The sequence below is a fragment of the Dasypus novemcinctus genome, chromosome 21 (genome assembly GCF_030445035.2).
Source record: "Dasypus novemcinctus isolate mDasNov1 chromosome 21, mDasNov1.1.hap2, whole genome shotgun sequence".
Taxonomy (NCBI): domain Eukaryota; kingdom Metazoa; phylum Chordata; class Mammalia; order Cingulata; family Dasypodidae; genus Dasypus; species Dasypus novemcinctus.
In genome coordinates this window covers 59,285,730-59,310,917 of record NC_080693.1, presented here as the reverse complement: position 1 = coordinate 59,310,917, position 25,188 = coordinate 59,285,730, and the positions used below count along the sequence as shown (strand labels likewise).

The 25,188-nt window shown below is 50.8% G+C and overlaps 2 protein-coding genes across 3 annotated transcripts; both read right to left on the bottom strand.

Moving 5' to 3' along the window:
• Positions 1–1,700: 1,700 nt before the first annotated feature.
• Positions 1,701–4,206, bottom strand: CSF3 (colony stimulating factor 3). Of its 2 annotated transcripts, XM_004450070.3 has the most exons (5): positions 4,143–4,206; positions 3,830–3,984; positions 3,280–3,387; positions 2,988–3,134; positions 1,701–2,681 (listed from the first exon to the last, which is right to left on the bottom strand). In XM_004450070.3, exons 1-5 carry the CDS (start codon positions 4,153–4,155, stop codon positions 2,517–2,519), a joined length of 588 nt encoding a protein of 195 aa, XP_004450127.1. In that variant the 5' UTR covers positions 4,156–4,206; the 3' UTR covers positions 1,701–2,516. The 2 variants fall into 2 exon arrangements, with proteins under 2 accessions (XP_004450127.1, XP_058139219.1); XM_058283236.2 differs by lacking the exons at positions 3,830–3,984; positions 4,143–4,206 and having other exon boundaries at positions 3,280–3,615.
• Positions 4,207–10,127: 5,921 nt separating this feature from the next.
• PSMD3 (proteasome 26S subunit, non-ATPase 3) lies at positions 10,128–24,219 on the bottom strand. The gene is made up of 12 exons (XM_004450069.4): positions 23,799–24,219; positions 21,070–21,260; positions 17,871–18,008; positions 17,057–17,193; positions 15,974–16,164; positions 15,719–15,822; positions 12,631–12,745; positions 12,406–12,525; positions 12,163–12,266; positions 11,758–11,913; positions 10,785–10,835; positions 10,128–10,580 (listed from the first exon to the last, which is right to left on the bottom strand). The coding sequence occupies exons 1-12, from the start codon at positions 24,013–24,015 to the stop codon at positions 10,503–10,505; spliced, it is 1,602 nt and encodes a 533-aa protein (XP_004450126.1). The 5' UTR covers positions 24,016–24,219; the 3' UTR covers positions 10,128–10,502.
• Positions 24,220–25,188: the final 969 nt, after the last annotated feature.

The following is a 25,188-nucleotide window of genomic DNA, read 5'->3' as shown; positions in this document are numbered from 1 at the left end:
TGCTGTGCCTGTCTGGGGTGGGAAGGAAGTCTTCCCCTGGGGAGAGCCTCAATCCTGGAGGCGGAAGAGGACGTGCAGAGGAGCGCAGGGCTCAGGTTTCCATGTTGCTTACTCTCTAGGGGAAGCCATGAGTGCAGGCGCCCCTTCCCAGACCTGCCTTGAGTGCTGATAAGTGCTGGCCTGGCCCCCCAGCCCAAGTCAGACTGACCTTGGAAAGGAGGGCTGTGTGCTGCACCCACTGGGGTGGCTGGCTTGCCCAGAGTTCTGTCTCTTCCGTCCAGGGAAGGGTGAGGAGCAGGAACTCCATTTAACCCTCCCTTGTCTGCCCCTCACATCTCCAAGCCCAGAGCAATTTCTTGAGGACCCACCTGAGATGGAGGACCCTGGCCGAGCAGCTCAGCCACACCCACTTTTCAGGAGCCCTATGGGGAAGGGAAGTGACTGAGGAGCTCTGGAGGGTAGTGGAGCCCCCTGCACTGCCCTGGGTCTGGTGGGGACAGTCTAGAATCAGGTGTGAGATTGGACCAGAGGGCATGCAGAGGTGTGCGTGGCGCCTGCCACAGACCTGGCCGCTGGCCACTGGCGGCTCCACAGCTCCCCGCCCTCCGCCGCCCAGGAGGCTCAGGCCTCCCTGCAGCCCTTGATGCTGAGAAAAGCAGGAGGGTGCAAGCCGGGATGAGGGCAGGTTGGAGGCAGGGCCTGATGAGACAGGAGTGCAGAGACCAGAATTTGAATTCTGACTCATGTTTTCAGCCTGAGCTCAGCTTTCTAATCCATAAAAGGCACTTCCTAATTCTGTCTCTGTGGGCACTTGTGAGGGTGAATGGGCCGATGTGCATGGACGGTAGTAAACTGACAGGCCCAGCCTGGCCTCATCTGGCCTGTGGAGGCGAGAGATGGAGTTCTCTCCTCACCAGGTGTCACAATTTGACACTGCTACCGTTTTCCACCCGACTGAGGCGTCCCTCAGGCTGGTGGGCTCAAACTAGTTGGCCCCGGGGGAGTGAGGACGGATACGGAAACTGCACACTCCGGAGACAGGGTTCTGGACCAAGTCTAACTTTATTACGTAGGAACAGCAATTTATAGTTCAGGGCAATAGGGAAGTGGGGCTAGGCGGCATTAGATTGGCGGGGGCGAATATATGCCCAAACAAGGAGAGGGGTAGGCTATGGGGGACGGTTAGGTTGATCATGTAGGCTGAGCTTTTTCGCGCCATACTGCCTGATTGGTGGGGATCAAACAAAGGGAGAGGGGCTCGGAGAGGAGGAAGAAGACCTGGTGTAGCTGGACAGGGCTTGGTTGCCATTCTGTCTGACTTCGTGGTCAGCGACCATTTTGTTTAGCTGTGTGGTTGCCTTAGAGACAGCGTGTCAGCAACTGATGAGCTATGCCTTGTCGGCTGTGCACAGGGTGCTCTTGGGCGCTTTTATTCCTCCTACAGCCGGGCACTGGTGACCCATGGAAACTGTCAGCCCCACCAGACTGTGGCGCCACGAGGGCAGGGTGTGTCCCTCGCACTTGGTCCAGGGTCTGCAGGGTAGGTGCTCAGTAGACAGGTGCCGAAGGAACGAGTGTCCGAGCAGCCGGAGGACCATGCTCCCAGCACCACCTCTTCCCCTCCCTCTGGCCTCCCCCACCATTCGCCACCCCCCAGTTCCTGGCCGGGCACCAGCTGGACTCAAGAAAGAGGAAGGACATGTATGGAGACAAACACTTTATTATCCTCAAGTTTGGCTGCAATGAGGGAGGGGCAGAAGTGGAGGGTGAGCAGTCGAGATTCCCTTTCCCCTACAAGGTTCCCTCACTTTTCCCTCCCACGTTCCCAATCCCCTCCCCGTCCAGCCCTGAAAGGACTCAGCACCCTGGCACCGTAGGGGACAGGCGCGCTTGAGCTTGTTGGTGTCTGTGTGACACAGGAGATGCTGGCCATGCCGGACCCCTCCCCCATCCTTAAAAACAATACAACTTCCCCAGCAAATCTGCGGGACCCCAGGGTCAGGCCTCCCAGCTCTGGCTGTCTCTGCTGGTCCTGGGACTCAGTGCCCAGGGGGCGGCGGACCAGGAGGGGAAGTGGGACCTGGCGGGCCTGCTGGAAAGCAAGCCAGGTCGAGACCAGAGCAAGGGACACGAGGACCCGGTTGGGGAACACTGCTGTTTAAATATTAAACAGGATTGGCCTGTCTCCCACATGGGAGACTTCCTGATGCTCCCAAGGGCTCTAAGGTGGGTGCCCTCAGGGCTTGGGCTTCACTGCAGCTCCTCCCAGCACCCACCACACAGCTGGGGCCAGAGAGCAGCCACAGGTAAAAATACTTGGTATTTACCTAGTTACCTCCCCATCCCGGGGAGGAGGGCAGGAGACTCCCTGCTACAGGCAGGAGAATGGAACTCAAAGGCAGAGGGAAGGACCCAGAAGTCGGGCTCCGTCCCACTCTTCCCTTTCTTTAAATATTCGGTTTAAATAAACATAAATATTAAATAGCGATAAATACACCAGCTAGGGGAGGGCTGGCTCAGGGCTGGTCAAGGTAGTGCAGCGCACGGTACGCCAGTTCCAGGAAGCTCTGCAGGTTGGAGGCCACCAGGACGGCCCCTGCGCGGCGCTGGAAAGCAGAGGTGAAGTGTGGTGTGGTGCCTTGGGTGGGCTGCGCTGCGGGGGCCACCCCCAGGTCTTCCATCTGTGGGGGAAGGAAGGGGGCAGTAGTCAGGCCCTGCTGAGCAGGCGTTACTGCAGATGAAGCTGGCGGACTTGGGCTGTGGCGATGCAGCCCAGACTTCTGCTTCAAGGTCCAGCGATCTGTGGGCTCGCAGCTAGGGGCACGGCCGGCGGAGGAGGGTATGCTGCCACCCCAACCCTACAGAACTTTCAGGATCCCAGGGCGTGCACCACGCAGCGTGCAGCGGCATGGGCAGGTCCTTTGGGGATCAGCTCCGTCTAGGCCCTACCACTTGCCTTCTCGGCTCTGGTACCAGAGGAGGCTCACCTGCTGCCAGATGTTGGTGGCAAAGTCAGTGATGTCCAGCAGCAGGAAATCCAAGGTGGGGGTTACCTCGGGGGAAGTCCCTGCCAGGGCCTGCAGGAGGCCCTGGTAGAGGAAGAGGCCGCGGTGGAGCTGGCTTAGGCAGTCCGTCTGTGGAGACAGAGGAGGGTTTAGGGGGTGGCAGTCTGCGACACTCCTCTTGGGGCCCTCAGCTTGGCACAGGGGGGGTGGGTCTCCGCCCCCCTTCTCCTCCTCCCCGTCCTCTCCCTTAGGCCCTCACCCTCCAGACACTCACCAGCTGCAGGGCTTGGCTGGAGCAGCTGCTTAGGGGAGCCTGGGGGATGCCCAGAATATGCCCGAGTAGCACCAGCTCCTCAGGGTGGCACAGCTTGTGGGTGGCACACTGCAGGTGGGAAGGAGGCTGAGTGGGGGGCCCTCGCCAGGCCTCTCTTCCCTCCTGAGTCCTCCTTGCCTTTTGCATCGTTCCCTTCCCTCCGGATGCCAACAGGCTTCTCAGCCCATCCCGCCCTGTCCATCCATGCTCCATCGACCACGCCAGCACCTCCCCAGCACTGTCCCCCCAGCTTCTCTTCCCCAAGTTCCTTCCTATTCCTCCCAAACTCCCCATCTCCTAATTGTCTCCAGATCCCACCCATGTCTCCCTCTCCCATGCCCCTCCCTGACATTGCTCTTCTGATGTCTTCTCCATACCACCCTTCCCCTCCCAGGGGTCTTTACCCCTCCCCCTGTCCCCACAGTTCTCCCCACCAGGACTTCTTTCTCCTGCGCCCCCTCTTACAGCATCTGTGTCCCACTACCCTCCCCGCCGCACCACCCTCACTCACCAGCCTCTCCTGCAGCCCTGCTCCTCCGGCCTGGATCTTTCTCACTTGCTCCATGCACTTGAGCAGGAAGCTGTGAGGCAGGGAGCCAGCAGGCTCCAGGGGGGCAGCTTCTTGCACCGTCCAGAGTGCACTGTGCCAGAGCAGCAGCAGCAGAGCTGAGAGCAGACAGGGGCTCAGGAGACATGCTCGTCCATCCCTCCCAGGCTGCTCCCCCGAGCAGCAGGAGCCCCTCACCCCCAATCCAGCGCCTCTGCCACCACAGCCCTCCCAGGCCCAGGCCCGGCAGCTCCCCCAGCCTGGGCCAGGCCCTCACCGGTCAGCTTCATGGGGCTCGGGCAGCAGGCTCCGTCGTGGGTCTGGACAGGCTCTGGGCAGCAGGCTCTGGGCTCTGTCTGGGACCAGCTCGAGAGGACCTTTATACCCCCATGGAGGCCCGGGAGGAAATTACCTGGTGCTGAGACTAAGGCTTAGTAATAACTTCCTAGGGTTTATGCAAATTTGCTGTCCAGGACAATACAGGGGGTTGGGACAAAAAGCTGTTTGCGAAAGTTTTGTGAAATCGTGGAATCTTTCTGATCCCGCTTTGACGTCGTCTTGTCCCCTCAAACCCTCTCCCTCCCTGCCAGCCCCCACCCCCAGTCGCCCCAGGATGTTGGAGCAGAGCAGCTGAACAAAGATTGTGCCTTGGAGGCTGGAGGCCGGTCTCGCCAATCAGGGAAGAGGCAGGTCCCCAAATTCCCATCCTGGCACCTCCTCCCGCCTTCCCCTTTGCCCCTTGCTCTTTGGCATTCTCAAGCCGTCTGCTCCCAGACCTCCAAATTCTGAGAGAGATCAAAGAAGGAAGTTGCTCCCTTTCCTGCCCCACAAACCCCCAGGAGGCTGTTCTCCTGCGTCCCCTCCTGAGGGACCAGGGGACTGAGATGGAGACGTTGGGTTGGGTCTCCCTTCCTGCCCCACCCCAATTTTGATAGGTGCCAGGCCTCCCAGAGCTGGTTATCTGGGAACTCCCCAATCACCCCCCATGACTCATTCTTTAAGCCCCCGGAATCCTGGCAGAGGCCAGAGGAAACCGGATGTCTGTCCTGAATGAGGCAAGACCCTTAGTGGCTCTGGGCCTACCTGACCTTGCCCTTCCACCTCCTCTGGCACCACCCCTTCCCCCCCAGTTCTCCGGTGTTTTGGAATTGGGGGACTGGTACACAGGGCTTCCCTGGCCAAGCTCACTGCCCCAGAGGGGAGGCTGCCAGTCAGAGTGTGTGCCCCGAGGTGGCGAAGGGCTGGGGGCTGAGAGGGAGAAACTGCCCGTCTTAGGCTCCTGGAGCCGTGGAATGTTAGAGCTGGAAGGGACCTCGGTGTCTGTTCCAACCCTGTGAGCTGGGCCAGAGAGGGAGTGTCTCACTCAAGGTCATCTGTGGCAGAGGCTGAGCTAGAACCCAGGCCTCAGTCTTGCCTCGGTCTGGTGAGTTTTCCCCAGGCCTTGGGGCCTGTCTGGGGCAATCTGACAGACCCACACCCAAGGCTGTGACCTTCTGTCCCCATTTCCACTCTCAAGGCCCCAAGGAACAGAGACATCTCTGGATAAGCGTGGCTGTGTCCTGGCTGCCCAGGGTCCATCTCTGGGGCTAGGGTGCCCTCTGGTGGCCACAGACAGCAGGACTCTATCAATACCGTGACATCCTGCCTCTGTGCCCACATCTGAGTGCCCTACTTGGGTCTGGGCAATTTGCCACCAGGCATAGATAAAGCCCAGCTCTGCGCTGAGCTCCTCAGAGGCAGAGGGGTGGCGTTAGCAGCCTGTGGAGGGTAGGAGTGTCACATTTTTAAACACTCTCTTTTACCCTCTGCAAAGGGCCCCCAAGTAGCACAACAGGTATCAAATACTTTGCCTGGGCCCAATGTTGTCCTAAATAAGCACTTGCCCTGCATTATTTAATTCATTCCTTTCCACAAGCCTATGAGGTAAGTACTAGAATCATTTCCTTTTTTACAGAAGATTAATCTGACCTCAAGAGAGCTTAAGTAACTTGCCAAAGTTGCAGAACCAAGGTCGGCTCTGTGCCAGTCTTAAGCTCAACCACTAAATATCTTCTTCAATTTTTTTTCCCCTGTGGTAACATCTATACAACATAAAAGTTCCAATTTTAACCACTTCCAACCACTGACTCTCTTAACCAATGAGTGACCTTCCTCCCATGTGGCCAGGACAGTTTTGGGCTCCAAGTTTTGTCTTCACAGACAGTCTAAGAGTATTGAAGTTTTGGTTCAGAAACTATGTTAATTTTGATGAGGGTGACCAGAATGGTGAAAGGACTCAGAATCATGTTTTGAGCCACACAGGCTGGTTTGCCTGGGAAGGAGGGGAGTGTTGTGTGGACTCAACTTTAGAGCTGCTACAGGGAGGGGAAGCCACAGACACTTTTCAGCTCAACCAAAGGAAAGCACTTTTAGCTGTCAAGGAAGGATGACGTGGGCTGCTTCCAGAGGAAGTGAGCTTTCATCTCAGGAAGTGTGCTGGCACCTATCCAACAGGGAGGAACTCCAAGTGTTAACTAGCTTTTTTTTTTTTTAATTAATTAATTTATTTCTCTCCTCTCCCCCGCCCACCCCGGTTGTCTGTTCTGTGTGTCTATTTGCTGCGTCTTCTTTGTCCACTTCTGTTGTTGTCAGCAGCATGGGAATCTGTGTTTCTTTTTGTTGCGTCATCTTGTGTCAGTTCTCCGTGTGTGCGGCGCATTTCCTGGGCAGGCTGCACTTTCTTTCGCGCTGGGCGGCTCTCCTTACGGGACGCACTCCTTACGCGTGGGGCTCCCGTACGTGGGGGACACCCCTGTGTGACTCCTTGCGCGCATCAGCACTGCACATGGGCCAGCTCCACACAGGTCAAGGAGGACTGAGGTTTGAACCGCAGAACTTCCATGTGGTAGATGGACGCCCTAACCATTGGGCCAAGTCCATCGCCTGTTAGCTGGCTTTTATTGGGCACTCCGTGTCATGTCGAGCACCTTCCATTACATTCTCGTTTCACCCTACCAGCCAACTTGTAGGGGGTGTGTGATTCCCATTTACAAATGAGGGAAGGCCTCAGAGAGGCAAAGGACCTTGCCCAAGACCACAGAACTGTCCTATGGCAGGGCTAGGCAGGATTTGCCATCAGGTCGTCTTTCCAAGCCTCTGCACTTCCCATTACACTACCTTCCAGTCCAGACAGCTGTAAGTCATGAATAGTAACTCATCTAGACTTCAGTCCTCACTAGGTGAGAATGAAGACCAAGTAGAGAGCATGGGCCTTCTTACCGGCCGTGACACACAGAGACTGAGCTAGACCTGATGCTCAGAGACCAAAATGGTCTTCCAGCAAGGGGTCTGGCTCCAAAGACCCTTCACTGTTATTCATCCTTCCAACTGCCTAAAGGCTTTCCTGGGTTTTCCATAATGACCAGAACTGGCAGTAATTTCCCTTCCGGCTTCCTGTTTACTTCTGGCACTGAATTTGGAGCATCTTTATAAAGACTCTGGAGTGAGTCTCATTTGTTACTGTGTGTGTGTGTGTGTTTGTGTGTGTAGATGGTAAAACCTCTTTGGAGGGCAATCTGGTAGTATCTAGTCAAGGTGGAAATGTACGTATCCTATGACCATGTAATTCTACTTCCCAGGTGTGCCTTACAGCTAGCTGCCTGTTTTTATATGCCTTGGATTAGGAATGGATTATACACTTTGAAATGGCTTATAAAAAGTCAAAAGAAGAATATTTCATGCCCTGTAAAAATCTTATGAAATTCAAGTTCCAGTGTTCCTAAATAATTTATTTTTATGTTATCTATGACTGTTTTTGTGCCACAAAGGCAGAACTGAGTAATCATAATACTCTATGGTCACAAGCCTATTTATTTGTCCCTTTAAGAAGAAGTTTGTAAACTATGTACTAGTACATACAGACAAGGAGACACAAGCAGAGATGTTCTCTACAGCATTGTTCCTAATAGGAAACAAATGGAAATGGGTTAAATGCCCAGCAGGAGGGCAATGGAAATTGAAGTGTTGCCCATTCCTACCATATATCCTTGCCCACCCTCGCAGAATGAAAACTCTGAGGGGGAAGCAGACTTGGCCCAGTGGTTAGGGCGTCCGTCTACCACATGTGAGGTCCGTGGTTCAAACCCCGGGCCTCCTTGACCCGTGTGGAGCTGGCCCATGTGCAGTGCTGATGCGCACAAGGGGTGCCCTGCTATGCAGGGGTGTCCCCCGCGTAGGGGAGCCCCACGCGCAAGGAGTGCACCCCAGAAGGAGAGCCGCCCAGCGTGAAAAAAGTGCAGCCTGCCCAGGGATGGCGCCGCACACATGGAGAGCTGACACAACAAGATGACGCAACAAAAAGAAACACAGATTCCTGGTGCCGCTGATAAGGACAGAAGTGGTCACAGAAGAACACACAGCGAATGGACACAGAGAGCAGACAACTGGGGGAGGGAAGGGGAGAGAAATAAATAATAAATGAATCTTTGAAAAAAAAACAACAACAAAAAAACTGCGAGGAAAGAGCCTTTGTTCAGTTGTATCCCCAATGCCTAGAATAGCACTGGGCATACCTGTCACCTTGGCTAGATCTCAAAAACAGTATTGCGCTAAAGCAAACATGTTCCAATCATGTAATATACCATTTACAAAAATTTAGAAACCTTAAAAACAATACTATATTTTGTAGCAAAAATATAAAAGCATAACCTGGAAGGCAATCCACTGAATTCCTCTAGAGAAGAGGGGCACCAGGTGGAATCCCACCTAGCAGCAATGTTTTAATTCTGCTTTGATTAAAAAACTTGACACACTAACAATGTTTTCACTAAACTTGGGTGGAAAGGATATGCCTATTTGTTGTTATTCTTTGCACTTTTCTGTAGTTTGTAAGCAAACAATGACAAAACTGGGTAGAGAATACAGTGAATTCTAAGCAGGAAGATGACACTAAGCTTTTCCAGGGAATAAAAGACAGGTCAGTGGGGAGGAATTACAAGAAGCTTTCAGACAGCAAGCAGAGAAAAAACGGTCCATAGTCAGTGAGGGCACGAACCAAGAAACGATGGTGAGTGACCCAAACTCTCTGCAACAGGGTGATAAATGCTTACTGATTGTTGCTAGCTAAGAATGGGTCTGTAGCACTCTGGGAGGTGATGACTTTAAGATTTATAACCGCCTGCTGGGCACTGTGGGGAAAAATATGAATTATAACCAGAAGCACTAAATGGGTTGGAAAGAGCCATGGGCAGATGTACCTCACAGGCCCAACCATGGACAGGTCTCTTTCGCACAAACTCAAAAAGAAAGTCATAGGCAGAGTTCACGTAAAATGGTCAAGGGCCAGGACAGATGGCCACACAGACTGAAAAAGAGACGACAGACCACAGGCTGAAGCTGGAAGGCGGCTGTACAGCCTGACAATGTGAATACAATTCGGTTATTACACAGGCCTCGGCTCAACTCCCAGCTCTGCCACTGCAACTCATTTAAACAAGCTGGACCTGTTCTAGCATCCAAAACTGGGCACACAAGAGGTGCTCAATATTAGTCCCCCTGCCCCAGCCTTCCTGACTTAAAAAAAAAAATCTATTACATTTTTTAATTGACCTGTAAGGTCAATTATAAAATGGCAAGTGTATCAGAATCCTTAAAATAACAAAAAGCTTGGACACTAGAATAAAAACATCTACAAAGGTAGAAGGATAAATTTGGGGAAAATAGGAGGAAGTGCTATTTCACAAAACAAGCTTTAGGAGTTGGCTTAGGGAAGCGGCTGTGGCTCAAGCAGTTGGGCTCCTGTCTACCATACGGGAGGTCCAGGGTTCAAAGCTGAGGAGCCCCCCTGCCTGACCCCACAGCTTAGCTCTGCCAGGAGTCCATCCCCCACTCCATAAGGGCAAACTCTGTCCTCGACTTGCTGTCGGCCTCATCAGGGACCCTTTCTCTGCTCTGTATACCTCACCGCTCAGACTCACCACCTTTCTCGATCTCAAGCATCCAAAAGTACAGATTCTAAATTTTAAAGCTAGGTTATTCTTTAAATCTTTTATTTTACAGATGTGGGAAAGGAGCGGAGAGGTTTGATCTGCCCAGTATTTGTCAGCGAGTTGGGTAAGAGTCAACGCTGACTCTTGGCCCTGCTGAGCCAAGGCCAATGTCTCCTCTCACCTCATCTACTGCCTAATCTACTGCCTCAGATTACCTTTTGGGGCTGATACTCCAAGACCAGGGAAAAATCAAGGCCTGTCAACATTGACGCTGTGAAAGCAAAGTGATGCATAAAGAGCTTTGGAGAACTTTTTATTGTTTAAAAATCATAATTGAAGTTTCAAAAAAACATACAACCCAACACATGTCCCAATTCCAGTCCCCCCTCCCTAGCACAGGAGAGCACAGGGCTGTTCCCTCCTGTCCTGCTGCCCACACCACTAGCCAGGACCCTGCCCTGGGAGGCCAGCCTGCCCGCCCATATGCTAAGTTGCCGGCTGGGGAGGGGACCTGGGGGGAGTTGGGGTGGCTGGCTCCCTGAACCCCTCACCCCCTGCACATCCGCAGTCTGTGAGCCATGTGTGGGAAGAGGGGGTGATTCCTGGGCAGTGGACCCCAAGGGAGATAAAGAGCCGCCTCCAGTCATCCCGCCCCTCCCCAGCCCCCCTGCTCAAGGGAAGCTGTCATCGTCATCTTCTGCCATCTCCTTGGCAAACTCCAGGTCTTGCTGCTCTCGCTCACGCCGCTCCTGGGGAAGGAAGGTGGGGTGAGGGCCAGGCTGCCGAGGACGGGTCAGGCTCTCTCACCTGCAGCGTTGCCCAGCCTGACCCACCCCAAGGCCAGGGACTGCCAAAGCTTCAGCGCTGTTCCCAGTCCTTCCAGACACTTCCCTTCTTCCAGTTGTACAGGAAGTTTGATCTTTGAGTTTCACCCTAAACAGACCGAAGCTCACCTCTGCAGACTCCAAATCCTTGTTGTACGATTTGGGAGGAAACCTCATAGCCTGAAGCACAGTTGAAAGAGAAAGAAGCATAGGAAGCATTAATTTTACACTTGTTTTGAGGAATAAGGTATGTCTGTCTCTCCAGTTTAGCTAGGAAGGTCAGCTAATTATTACAATACCATGTGGTGAATGCTAAAAAAAGAAGAGAACTCAGAGGAACAAATGCCTAGTCCTCTAGAGTGGAAGGAAGGGTTTTGGTGGTGAGGAGGAAAAGAAGAAAGGATGGACTGATCATAGGAATGGAGAAAAGACCTCAGAGGCAAAGGATCAACCTATGGGAAGGTCTGGTCTGAGCTCGGTGGTGCTAGAGAAGGGGGCAGAGTGCGTGTGGGGGCGGGGAGGGCGGGAAGTGAGTCTAGACACAGGAAGGGGCCAGATCCCAGAGGGCCCTGCGTGTCAGGCTGAGTACAGCATCTGCCAGACGTTAGGCAAGGCAGAATATCCCAGGTTTCTTGGGGGAAAAAGCAGGAAGAAACGCGGTGGCCGAAGAGCACCAGCCCCTAACTCTGCCTGACGTAGAATAAGGGATTCATAACCTTCTTGGCACGACATACCAGCTCCACATTTTAAGCACATAGTTCTCTAAGTGCCTTAACACCGTGATTTCATTAGGGATCAACCCTGAGGAGGAGGCAGGGCGGGTGACTCCTCCCTGTCAGGTTTACAGATGGAGAAACAGGTTTAGAGAAGTTAAATTGACTCATATGAGCAGTGAAACCAAATCTAGAATCCTGCACTCTTAATGCCCGCCCAGTCCTCCTTGCCTGTCACACCCCTTAAAAGCCACGGAAGTGGCTATGGAACCTGGGCAGTCATTTCCCACCTCTGGGTCTCCCACCCTGCCAGTCAGTGATCTTCCTCTGAGGAACCCCCAGTGTGGAGGAGGGGCCTGCTGCTCTCCTCAGCAGCCGAGGGCTCTCACCTTGACAGACATGTTGTGGATGTCCAAGCAGAAGGAGATGCGCTGGTGGAAGGCTAACTGGGGTTCTCGGGTGGAATAGATGTCAATCATCTCCTTGGACTGCACGTAACCCTTCTCGTGGTTGATGCTGGCCTCAATGACGCCATCCCGGATGGCCTGTGGGCACCAAAAAAGGAAGAAGTCAGCAAGGAGCCCATCTTATCCAGCCCATTCCTCCGTCCTCCTTACACTCTCATCCACACACACGTTCTCTCTCTGGTAACTTCCTGCTTCACTGCTATTTTCTCACACAGAAGACAATGGCACTGCTTTATCTATTCCCCTCTCTGGCCAATGTCCCCCCACCACTCCCACTTCCTGAAATAAGGCCAGAAGGTGACAGCCAGGGCCACTTCAGCTCCTCACCTTGGCAACAATGAACTCTGCGTCCTCGGGGCTATCCAGCTGCAGCTTCTGGGCGATGTCGGCCAGGGAGATTCGGGAATAGGAGAGGCTGATCATGCGCACACCTGGGAGGAAGGAGCAGCAGGAAGGGTGGGCACGGACCCCTTCAACTGTCCAAGCACACTTGAGAGGCTGTCCCTGTCCCTGGGAGAAGCCTAGTCTGAGTGTGGCTTTTCCAGCAGCCCCTTGGACCCTGACCCACACCTGTCTTGATCACATTGTGCCGCAGGCGGATGATGAGGGTATAGGTCCCATCTGCTTGAAACTTCTCTCCAAACTGCTCCAGGACCTGGTTGAACTTGGCTAGGTTTCCTGTCCTGACAGCTGCAGGGGGCAGAGGAGTGGATCAAATGAAGCAAATGGGCACAAACATCAAAGGGCCACAGGGGGAAAGGGTGTGGCTGGCTCTGGGAGGGGGACCAGCCTTACCTTGGGTCAGAAGGAAGTAGGGCATGAGCGAACGCTTGAGGGAGGGTTGGCGGAACTGCAGCCGGTCCGGGATCTCTCCCAGTAACAATTCTACCACAATGAGGAGCTTGTGTACCTGGACAGTGTCACATGGGAATACAGTGGGCAGGGAGGCCAACCAGGGGAAAGGAGAGAATGAAATAGGGCTTCGATTCAGTCAAACTTAGTGGGAAATGGGGAGAAGTGGTACTGCACTTAGGCCCACAAAGGGTAGGAAAAAAAAAAAACCACCTGTGCCAGGCATGAAATCAAAGCTCTGCTTTTAGAGGCAGGTACTGGGAACCCCTGACTTTTTGGCCACACATAGCCCTAAGCTTAATTCCAGTGGGCCAAATAGGCAAATGGACAGTTTTTATGGCTCAGAAATGGTGAGGGAACGGGGACCAGAAGTCTAGGGAATGGAATGTGAGTAAGTCAAAGATGCTGGTTAGGGGAAGCAGATGTGCCTCAAGTGACTGAGTTCCCACCTAGTATTTGGGAGGTCCCAGGTTCAGTTCCAGTGCCTCCTAGAGAAGATGAACAAGACAGCAACCTGACCCAACAAGATGATGCAACAAGGAGACACAGAGGAAAGACAACGAGAGACACAACAAAGCAGAGAGCTGAGGTGAATCAAGCGAATGAGCACCTCTCTCCCACATTGGAGGTCCTAGGTTCGGTTCTCGGTGCCTCCTAAAAAGAAGACAAACAGACACAGAGAACAGACAGCGAGTGCAAACAATGAGAGGGAAGGGAATGAATAAATAAAACAAATTTTACAAAGATGCTGGTTAGGCAAGTGGATTCCTGCCAGAGGATAGAAGGTGAACAATGTGTACAACCAGTTATCTGGATAGAGGTGAGCTTAGGACAGGGAATGACCAGAGAGGTGTGTGGAAGCAGAAGGCTGGCTGCTAGACTGGGCCAATGTTTCTGAATGGTGCCTACTGGGGATTTGGCACTGCGTAGGGAAAGAAAGGGGGGATGACAAGGTCCTGCAATCCAGGAGCTGAGACAGCAGGTGTTATTGGAGAGTCCCAAGGGTTCTAACAGCCAGGTGTGCCCATGCCCACACCTGGGAAGGAAGAAGGCAGGGGGCAGGGTGGCTAAGATCCTCCACCCTCCACTTATGTCCATGAGGCTGTCCCTGTCCCCTGGAGTAACCCATGTATAAGGGAAAATCCATGCAGACAGTGGCATTTAATATGTGCCGTAATGATTATGACAAAGCAGAAATGGAGGGAGGATGTTTCAGTCAAGGGAACAGACTGGAAAAAGAGGCAGAAAAATATGGAGACCAGAAGGATATTAATGAAGCAAGGAAAAGCAGGAGGCAGGGGTTCTAGAGGATGGCAGGGATGGCAGAGGGCTTCGTTTTGAAGAAGCTAAGCTTGAGCAGGGAACACCGCCATGGAGGGGTACAGTGGGTCTGGTGCTCAGGACGTGGGCCTGGGTGAATGAGGAAATTGATGACGTATCATGGAGGGGAGAGGGGACGCTAAGAAGACAGACAAGATCACCCAAGGAGAGTGGGGACTGATGACAGAACAGTGTCTGTTCAAGACGGAAACATAAGGAAAGCTAAAAATAAGGGATGGACAGAGGAAGAGGTGGCAGCTAAGGAAACCAAGGAGTGGTCTCAGGAAGGGAGTGTGACTGACAACTGAGCTCTGGAAGCTACAAGAAAGGAGCCACTGCCATGAGAGAAAGGAAGCTGTCACCTGCATCAAAGGTTGCAGAGCAAGGAAGCAGGGTAAGGTCAGAAACCTGGGGGAAGAGCTGCAGGGGCTAGGACAGAAGTTGGGCTGGCAGGAGTGCAGAGAGGGCAGTGAGGAAATGCAGAGAGTTGAGAATGCTGGAGATGCCAGGAAGGAGATGGAATGGTTGCTTGAGAAGGGAAGAGGTGTGGCTGGGGAAACTTTCAGCCTCAGAGACTTAAGCAAATAGGTGATAGGCCAGAGCCTTGGAAGAGCGAGGAAAGAGTGGGATAAAAAGCGCAGAGAAGCTAGCTTCAAGTAAAGAGACATGCTGAGAATGGGTGAAGCAAGGCTTCATACTCTAAGTGGAGAAGGCAGCTCCCATAATGCACGTGGAAGGCCTTCATCTACCCTGAGCTGGAGGAGCTAGAGTCTTGCTGCTCAGAGTGCGCTCTGTGGATGGCCGCACAGCACCACACAGGGAGCCTGTCAGCCTTTTAGAAAGGCCCCCAGGTGATTCACATGCTCATTCAAGGGTGAAAGCACTAAGCTGAAGGAGGTGTGGGTGGGAAGGGTGGGGCAGGGTGGGGAGGACAGGCAGAGGAGAGCAGTGTCCAAGAGGTGCTCCCTGCCCCCGTCTGTCCCCGTGGGGGCTCCCACACCTCAGGGCACTGACCAAAGCCCTCACTCCAGCTCCTCTTTGCTCCTTCCCACAGAATGCTGTTACCAGGCTCAAGTGATGTGACCTGAATGACAAGCTCCTATAGAATGGGAAGAGCTACACATAAACCATCCTGTTGGTAAGGACTAAAGCTCTTCAAGGGCAAATACTATTTCTCATCCTTCTCTACCATCCCAAAGTCAGCCTCAAAAAAATGCCTGGTGACTGACAGCTATCAAGCGGCCAAGGCTGATGCCTGCCTGAGCCAGGCAGCCTTACAGAGATTTTCTGGGTTCCCTGCCACAGGTGTTGTGAGGGAACAGGTAAGAGCCTAGAATTTATCAACACAAACCAGGCCCACAACCCAAAAACAGCAAGGAGTACTGGGGGGTCAGGAGTACTGATGCCACCTACCAAGGAGGATACTCTGAACCTAAGCTGCAAGAACTGTCCGGTGTGTGTTGCACCCATGATTAGGTGTGTGTGTGTGTGTTTTTAAGAGGTACTGGGGGAGTTTGAACCTAACACTTTGTACATGGAAGCAGGTGCTCAACCACTGAGCTATACCTGCTTCCCATGAATAGCTGTTTGATGTCACTGTTGGGATAATGAAGATGAAGGATGCCTTCCCTAGTCCCTTGTGTAGGGAAACAGAACTAAAGTGGCATGGGATGAGCAAGGGAGGTGACGGGAGATGACAACTGCTGCTCACCGTCTGTTTGAAGCCTACAGCTGTGTGCTGCGGGGCCTTGCGAAGAGCATTGGTCATTGTTCTCCGGGCCTCTGAGTACTCAAGCTGGATGGCTTTGATCCGCCCTGGGTGTAAGAGGGCATCAAGAAACAATGTCATCCAACCCACGATCTCAAAACAGAGGGGCAAATGTGCCTCTCCAGGACTACCCCCCAGAAAATTGAAATCAAGAGAGGCCGAGGCACCTTCTGCCCCACGGCTGGGCCTTCTGCTCACCTGTGTAGTAGAGGTACCTAGCCCACTCGTTGTTGTTGGCCTGTTCAGGGAACACCGACTTAGACACCAGCTTCTCTGCCTGGTCATACAAACTGTAGTGTAGGTAGTTGCGCAGCAGGAGGTTCAGGAGGGTGGCCTGCCCATCTGCATCATGCCGAAGGGTGGCTGTCCGGAGCCGAGCGTGCAGGAAACTTCAAGAAAGAAAGAAAAAAAGAGGTCGAGTCCTCAAATCACAACTCTTCTAACTGCCTCTGACCTTTCCATTATCTCTCAATTCCAAAAATAGTGATACACTCCACACTTCTCTTTAGTCACTGAACTTTCAACCTTCATAAGCCTAGTGTGGTACACATCATTCTAGGTGCCCAAAAGGGACAAAAGTCCTGTCCTCAGGGAGCTTACATTCTAGTAAGGCAGACAAACTGACTATGATAAGTAAGTATACTATGTAGCCTAACAGACTAATAAGGGCTGTGGAGAAATCAGGGAAATGTGGTGGGAAGGGAGAAGGGAGTTGTAATTTTAAATAGCCTAGCTAGGGTAGGACTCACTGAGAAGGAAACAATTAAGCAAAGGCTTGAAGGATGTAAGGAGAAGAGTGTTCTAGGCAGTGAGAAGGGCCAGAGCAAAGACTCCAAGAAGGAAGAGCAAGGAGGCCAGTGTGGCTGAGAGGAGAAAGTCAGGGGAGGGAGGCAGAGCAGGTAGGATAAGGGCCAATCACGTCAGGTCTTTACAAACCAGAGTGAGGGCTTCAGCTTTTCCTCAAGGGAAACTGGGAGCCACTGGTTTTGAGCATAGGAGTGCCATGTTTTCAGCCTGGCCCCTCCACACCTGACCCATTAGTCAGTCCTTGCCTGGTGTGGGGTGAAGGGAAGAGCCTGGGGAATAATTCGGAACAGTCCAGTGATTATCAACAGACCCCCTTGCCCACCAAGCTGAGGGCATGCTAACCACTATCTCTCTTTCCTGCTCGGCACCTTACATGGATTAGCTTATCTCCCTCTCCAAGTCCTCAGCTCTATGGTGGTGACTGACCAAGATTTTGATCACAAGATCTGCCAGTGACCCCCTGACCACCTGTACCTGCGCACCACGTCCAGCTTGTCTAGGAACTCATAGACCCGGGCGTGGTAATAGTAACACTTGGCAGCCACGAGGTCCAGGGCCCGGCGGTTCTGAGTACTTATCTTCTGCATCAAGTCATCAGAGATTTTCTGTGCCTGGGATGGAAGCCAGGATAGAAATAAGAAAACAGTGGTGAAGAAATGGGAAAAAAACATAGAAAAGAAGGAATTAAGGAAAAGGGCAATTTCTGCTTGAGACCTGTCATTTCTTGAGGATGAGCTTCTGGGAGGTGGCTAAACTGACAAGGGCTGGCTTTGGCTGGAGAGAGTGGCAGAAATGCAGTATCTGAAATGGAGCTGCTCAGCCCCACAACAGTAACAGCTGGTATTTACTAAAATATCACAAAGGTTTACAAGGTACAGATTATGGTGCTAAGTATTTTTAAACTATGATTTTATTTAATACTAACAACAATCTCATAAGGTGGGCATTGCTATCCTCGTTTTACATACAGCGGGGAGAGATTCATTTCCCTAAAGTACCAGGTCTTCCTGTCTCCAAATTCCCTACATTTCCCAAAAGAATATGCTATGCTGGTACCGAAGCTGGATAGGTACGAATGACCACTGCCAGCCCTTTGCCTGTCCCATGGTGCCCAGAGGAGGGGATGAGGCGCCTCCCAAGATGTGGGGTTAGTGCATACTCCCATTGGGGAAGAGCTGGGGAATGGGTGTGCACAACCCAGTGATTCTCTCCATCTCTGCCCCAGAGACAATCTCCCCAGAAGCCCCCAGTGCTCAGAGCGTTTATCATCTCACTGTGTCCTGGATACCTCTTTGTAGCGCTTGCTGTTCATGAGGAAGATGACCATGAGGAGCTGCAGATAGGCCTCCACTTCAGGTAGGAGGGGTGCCGACGCAGCTTTTCCTGTTCGGGGACGGAACTGTAAATCGGCTTCTGTGTCCATGGGCTGGGAGAGGATACGAGCTGTTACTATGGAAAAGCTCAGTTATATCAATCAACCAAGAATTTACTGAGCATCTACTATGTACATCAACAAATATTTATTGAGTGGCTACTGTGCCAAGATTTTGTTAGGTGCTGTGAGATGACACAGTCTCTTTTCCAAGGAAGTCAAGAAGGCGTTCAATACAATAAAGGATTAAAGGAATCTGACATCTATACAGAATATAATAAGGACATAAAGGATGAGAAATGGAACCCTTACAGCATACAATCTACAAAAGATTAAACTACCACACCTATAACCACTGCAAATAATGTGACTGAGTTTAGTTAAGTGGTATAGTTATAAAGATGAAAGCAACAGTCACACAAAAAATTGCTTTTTGTTGGGACAAAGGAAATCTGGGGGAAAACTGACATATATACTATGATGGTTAAGTTCCTGTGTCAGCTTAGCTAGGTTATGGTGTCCAAATTTGGTCAAGCAAGCACTGGCCTGATTGTTATGGTGAGGTTATTTCACAGATATAAATTATAACTCAGTTGATTGCATCTATGGCTGATTGCAACTACAATCAATAAAGGCGGTTGCCTTCAACAATGAGAATTCTCATCCAATCAGTTGAAGACCTTAAGGGAAGAACTGATGATTTTAGCAGTCAGAAAGAATTTCTGTCTCTACTTCACCTAGCCGACTTCTCCTGGGGCATTCATCAAAATCTTCATCAGCATCCCCGACTTGGGTTCTGCCCTATGGGATTCAGACTTGCCACCTCCAAGGTCACATTAACCAATTCCTATAGTGAATGTATCTTTTTTTAAAATACGCTTTACATATTTCATTAAAATATATATTTTTGTCTTTTTTTTTTAAAGATACATAGATCACACAAAATCTAATAAATCTCTTAACATTTATACATATATATCTCCATCCTGTCGGTTCTGTCTCTCTGGAGAACCCTGACTGATACATACACAGCGGGAAGCGGATGTGGCTCAAATGATAGAGCATCCACCTACCATAGAAGAGGTCCAGGGACTGAACCCAGGGGCTCCTGCCCATGTGGTGAGCTGTCCCATGTGCAGTGCTACAGCGTGCTAGGAGTGCCATGCCACGCAGGGGTGTCCCCTGTGTAGGGGAGCCCCATGCACAAGGGGAGGGGCGCCCCGCAAGGAAAGCCACCCTGTGCAATAAAAGCACAGCCCAGGGAAACGGACTTTGGCCCAGTGGTTAGGGCATCCGTCTACCATATGGGAGGTCCACGGTTCATACCCCGGGCCTCCTTGACCGGTGTGGAGCTGGCCATGTGCAGCGCTGATGCGCGCAAGGAGTGCCGTGCCACGCAGGGGTGTCCCCCGTGTGGGGGAGCCCCACGCGCAAGGAGTGCGCCCGTGAGGAAAGCCGCCCAGCGTGAAAAGAAAGTGCAGCCTGCCCAGGAATGGCGCCACGCACACTTCCCTTGCCGCCGCCGACAACAGAAGCGGACAAAGAAACAAGACGCAGCAAATAGACACCAAGAACAGACAACCGGGGGGGGGGGGATTAAATAAAATAAATAAATCTTTAAAAAAAAAAAAAAAAAAAAGCACAGCCCACCTGGGAGTGGCGCCGCACACATGGAGAGCTGACACAGCAAGATGACACAACAAAAAGAGACACAGATTACTCGATGCCGCCAAGAATGCAAGCAGACACAGTAGAACACACAGTGAATGGACACAGAGAGCAGACAACAATGGCGGGGAGGGAGGAGACGGGGAAAGAAATAAATTAATCTTAAAAAAAAACAACCAAAAAAATACACACAGCACTTACTTTCAGATCTAATCACTGAAAAACTGGAAGAGGGAAACGGACTTTGGCCCAGTGGTTAGGGCGTCCGTCTACCACATGGGAGGTCCACGGTTCAAACCCCGGGCCTCCTTGACCCGTGTGGAGCTGGCCATGTGCAGTGCTGATGCGCGCAAGGAGTGCCGTGCCACGCAAGGGTGTCCCCCGCGTAGGGGAGCCCCACGCACAAGGAGTGCACCTGTGAGGAAAGCCGCCCAGCGTGAAAAGAAAGAGCAGCCTGTCCAGGAATGGCGCCGCCCACACTTCCCGTGCCGCTGACAACAGAAGCGGACAAAGAAACAAGACGCAGCAAATAGACACCAAGAACAGACAACCAGGGGAGGGGGGGAAATTAAATAAATAAATAAATCTTAAAAAAAAAAAAAAAAAAAAAAGAAAAACTGGAAGAAACAATGTATTACAGTTGGCTCAAAAAATGATCATGTTTGGTGAATTTAGAGCTGTGAAGGCTAAAGAGAATTCAGGGAATATATGTGTAGGGTGCCACATTTCTTCCCCCTTTCCCAGACAATAAGCTGGTTGTTGTTCTACCCCAAGGGATTTTCTGAGTGTTCACATCTCTAAACAGACTGGAAGGGTCAATGCAGTGTGAGAAGGGGCAGGACCTGGACTATACTGCGAACAGTCAGGGAGGTGAACAGTCAGGGAGGTTTTATAGCCAGAAAGGATAAGGAGCACCACTAGCGAACAGACTCCACCAGCATTCACGTGTGCCAGGTGCAGGTCTAAGTGCCTGAGGCACACTCTATCCCCCAAGTCTACTATTCTTCCCATTTTATGAAGAAAATGAGAGACGTTAGGTCACTTGCCCAAGTCCCATGGATACAAAGTGGTAGACTATGGATCTGAATTCTCCTCTACCTCCAAAATGAAGCTTTGGAAGCAAAGATGGCAGTGGTAGCAGCTAGTTGTGACCTGACTGTAGGGGAGGGTACTTGCTGGTAGGTAGTGGGTGATGAATTTGACTGGTTCTGATTCCCAGCTTCTATCCCTGACAAGGAAGGTTAGCACAAGCCAGAAGGTTGGTTTCTGTTTCTGTGGGTGGAGTAGGGTGGTGGTAGTGGGCAAATGAGTACTAAAATGGGCTTCTCTGGCTGTGCTCCTGACGGTACAGAGGGAATAAGACAGGGCTAGGGGACAGGAAACAAGAGCTGCATCCTGGAGGTCTGAGGCCAAACCTACACCCTTCAAGCTGGCCTGACCCACTCACCTCCTCCAGGAAGGTTAGCAAGAAGTCTCGAGTGGCATTATTGGAGGTGAAGAAGCCATGCACAGCCTTGTAGAGAACGTAGTGGTTGAGGCGGCGTGACGTGGAAGGCAGCATCCGCAGGGCCCTCAGGACAAATCGTGGCTCCTTGCCCGAAACTGCCTTTTCCAGCTGTTTCACATGCTCCTTGATGTCTGTTGAGGACCAGAGGACAACAAAATGACATGTTAATTCTAAGTCTTCTTATTTCTCCATCACTCTAGTCAAGTAATTCTAGAGTCTCTTTTACAAAGAGGACTGGATGTGGCCAGTCATCTCTTTTGCCCTAACAGCGTTAAGCAATACTTATGAATTCCATACAATGAGTTTACTACATACCAAGACACATGGAAAAATAAAGCTAGGGTGGGGTTTGGGGAAGAGGGGGATAGAAAGAAGAGTAAGAAAGGAAAAAAATGATGTGAAAGGGAAAAAAAGAAACACATGGGGATTTATCAGATCTCTAAACAGGAAAAGAGTTTCTAAAAAATGGGACATTCTTAAACAATGGGGAAAAAAAGATCAATCAACAAGATTCTACTAAAAAACCCCACAAACTTCTGAATTTGTAAACCAAAGAAAAATATTTGCAACAAATGGGACCAAGGATAAATGCCCTTATTCTGTAAAGAGACAATATAAATAGTTAAGATACTCTATCACCACAATTCAGAATTAAAATAGATACAGGCAACACACAATAGAAAAAAAAGACAAAGCTAGCACAAAAAATTATTTCATTAGTACTTATATAATTTCAAATGGAAATATTTTTTTCAACTACTAAGTAATATTTAAAAAAACCCGATAAGATATAGAATACAGTAAAAAGGATATTACTATATTCTGCTGGTGTAATGTAAATCAGTAGTTTTTCTGGAGAATATCAAAAACCTCAAATGCCTTTTTGCTTAGGCATTCCTCTTCAGAGAATCTACACTGAGAAACTAATTGTAAAAATAAATGTTAAAAACTTGGGCACAAAGATGACTGTTACAAAGCTATTTATAACCGGAACAACCTAAATGTCCAGCAATAAGGGAACACAGTTGGTAGATTCTCAGTCACCTTTGTAGACCAGTACAAAGCACAAGGTGCCTGGGGCATGTTAAATTGATAACAACAAAAACCCAGCGGTATCTATTGCAGTATTTACTGAAGGCTTATGTGTTCACCATGTGTCAGGCACAGTTCTAACATTTTAATCTTCACAATGACACAACGATGTAGATACTATTACTCTCATTTATGTAGCTGAGGAAACTAATCTCAGACTGTTCTCTTAACCACTATATTATGTATTCAGTAAATGTTTCTGGAATAAAATGAATGCTGACTATGTTTATGGATATGATGGCTGAAAACATTCAAAATATAAAACCATCTGTATTAAGTTATAATCCTGACATGTTCCAAAGTGTATATATAAATTGATTTCAATTATGGGAAAGCAGCTCAAAAATTCATAGCAAAAATGTTAACCATGGTTGATTTTCTTTCCTGATGGGTTAGACTTCTGGTATTTTCCAAAATTTCTACAATGACCATAAATTTATAAGAAAACTAAGTTTATAATATATGCACACATATGTGCACCTACATATACGTGTATACAAATATACATACATACACATACCCAGTAGGTAAAATTGAGTGGCACCTCTGTCACTATATGGCGAACATTATTTTAACTAAAAGGGTCTTTACTAAATACAGATTCTGTTTCTGGCTTTAAAGTAGGAGCTGATTCAGTCAACAATATCATATCCTCAAAAGCAAGAGGAGCTTAACTTCCAGGAGCTTAAATTTGTTTAGCTCAATATTTTTTAACTAGTTTCTCAAGCATAGGTGGAGAAAACTCGGTAACTATTTGATACTACTTGATTCAGAACCAGGAAGATAGCACCAGGGTCACAGTGGGAAGCTCTTGCTCTACCTACTCCAAACCAGGATAGGATGCTTTAACTGGAAAAAGTAAAACATGAACTTGGAGTTAACCAGGAGGAGGTAGGAAATTGGGAACATGTGATCTAGGAGAAAAGAAATGGGGACATTGGTATAAAGGAGTTTAGGCTGAAAGTATTAGGAACTCAAAGATAGTATAAAAAAAGCAGGAAATGTGTATGTGTTCAAACGGTGGGAATAAAAACTTGGAGAGGTAAAGAGCAGTAGGACTGTTTGGGCACTCCAACTCGCAAAGAACGCAAGTTACTAGTTGGAAATGGTTCTTTTGTGGGAGTTGGCTAAAGACAGTTATGACAGAAACGTTTTGTACACTCATAAAACTCAGGGACTGGTATCTGGTGTCATCCAGGCTCCCTTTGCACACACACATATAAACACTGGTTTCTAGAGGGATCAATCATATCCTGGGATAGTGAGAATCAGTCCAGTGAGATATAATTGTAAGGTGGTCAGAGCGGAGAACTTGGAAAAGGGGGTCTTCAGGTCTGATGAGACCTACTTCTAGATGCAACCCTAGATGGGGTGTGAAAAGAGGTGTACTGAGCCTGTAGAAAGTTCAGTTATTGGGGCTGGGGTCTAGAGTGTAGGAGTAGTGGGGACGAGCTTTGGGGGGTGATCCTAAGGAACCGGGGGTGGTGAAGCCAGCGCTGGGGTCCCAGGGAGAGGCCGTATGCCCGGAGGCGCTGTCACCCGGAATCGTGGTACTTCCCCGGCCCAGGCTCCCGTACCCTCCAAGGTGACGGTGTCCAGCTCTCGCTGGGAGTTCTCAGCCGCCGCCGCCGCCTTGCCGTCGGCCTCCGCCGCTGGTCCACCACTCGCTGCCGCCTCCTCTTTCATTTCCACATCTTGGGGAGCCGGCGGCGCGGGTGGTTCTTGCTCCCCTCCGCCGGGCGGCGGCTTCGCTTTGTCGGCGCCGCGCCGCCGCGCCGAACCCTCCTGCTTCATGGCGCCCGGGGCCGCGGCCTACGCCGGAGACCAAGGCCGGGGCCTCGCGTGAACCCTCGCACCGGGGACCAGGAACTGGGTCCGGCCTGCACACGAGCGCGGGCCCGCGTCGAGCCGCACGATGACGGAGCAGCTGCAAAACCCCTTCCCGGCGCTGGGCCTTCTGGGAAACGTCAGGCCCAGAGGGCCGATGGCCGAATCAACAAAGGGGAAAGAAATCAAGAGCCGAGGTGTAGGATGGAGGCGGATCTTCGAGGAAGGAGAGGGGAGGAGTCTGTATGGGTTTGTGGGGTTTTCTTTGGAGTGCTTACGTGCCTTGAATTTCTATTTTCCCCTCGGGTGCATTTCTATGGATGTCCACAAGAGGTCCCGTCAGGCTCCAATCGGGGTTACTCCACCTGGACTCTAAGAGCAACCCAGCCTGCTTGGACTTGGTAGGGGCTGTCAGACTGCAGCGCCTGATGACGTCACGAGTTACCGGGAGGGTTTCTAGTTCAATTTGCTCCTCCCCCCGGCCCAGGGTAGCTCTCGCGGCCGCGGAGCTGGTATTCAACAACTGCCGAGTTCCTTCGGCGCGAGGGTGGGAGAGGCTGCGAAGGAGGGCCGTGGGGCTTAAAATAAAACCGATGGAGCGTAGGAAGAACGCCATGGGATTCCAGCTTTTTTGTCAGATTTTAGTTTAGTGTTAAAAAAAATCAGGCATAAAATCTCTGCAACCTGGGAGTGTTGAGAGGAGGGAGGGTGCTTTTGGGAAGAGTCACTCCAGTTTAATAAAGGAGTAGGGGTCCATTTTGTTTATGATGCAGGGCCAGGCACGTGGGGCTACAAAACTGAGCTCAAGAATTTAGTCTGCTGGGAGACTGGAAGCTCTACTCTGACTGCGGTAAATTCTGAGGCCGGAGGGAAGGGGGGGTGGAAGTGCCTACTGGCAGAAGCTTAGGGGAGTCCTTTGGGGGACCCATGTGCATCCAGACATCCATTTATTATGAAATGAGGAACAGAATAGTGGTGACCCTAAGAAGAGCCTGAGGATCTGAGGGGGGAGGAAACTGGACCAGAAATCCTTTCCACTTACTTTTCAAAAGAACCCGCAGTGATTCTACAGGAGAGGTGAAGTCAGGAAGGCACGGGTCCCAATATCTTAAGACACACAAAAATACCTCCCCTCCCCCA

Coding starts and splice junctions, on each gene's coding strand:
- CSF3 (XM_058283236.2), bottom strand. CDS start 3,612: ATGGGGAGTTTGGGAGGAATAGGAAGGAACTTGGGGAAGAGAAGCTGG. Junction 3,135..3,279: donor CCAGCCAAGCCCTGCAGCTG/GTGAGTGTCTGG, acceptor CTGTCTCCACAG/ACGGACTGCCTAAGCCAGCT. Junction 2,682..2,987: donor CCACCAACATCTGGCAGCAG/GTGAGCCTCCTC, acceptor CTTCCCCCACAG/ATGGAAGACCTGGGGGTGGC.
- PSMD3 (XM_004450069.4), bottom strand. CDS start 24,015: ATGAAGCAGGAGGGTTCGGCGCGGCGGCGCGGCGCCGACAAAGCGAAG. Junction 12,746..15,718: donor CTGTAGGCTTCAAACAGACG/GTGAGCAGCAGT, acceptor GACACTGTCCAG/GTACACAAGCTCCTCATTGT. Junction 11,914..12,162: donor CAGAGTTCATTGTTGCCAAG/GTGAGGAGCTGA, acceptor TGGTGCCCACAG/GCCATCCGGGATGGCGTCAT.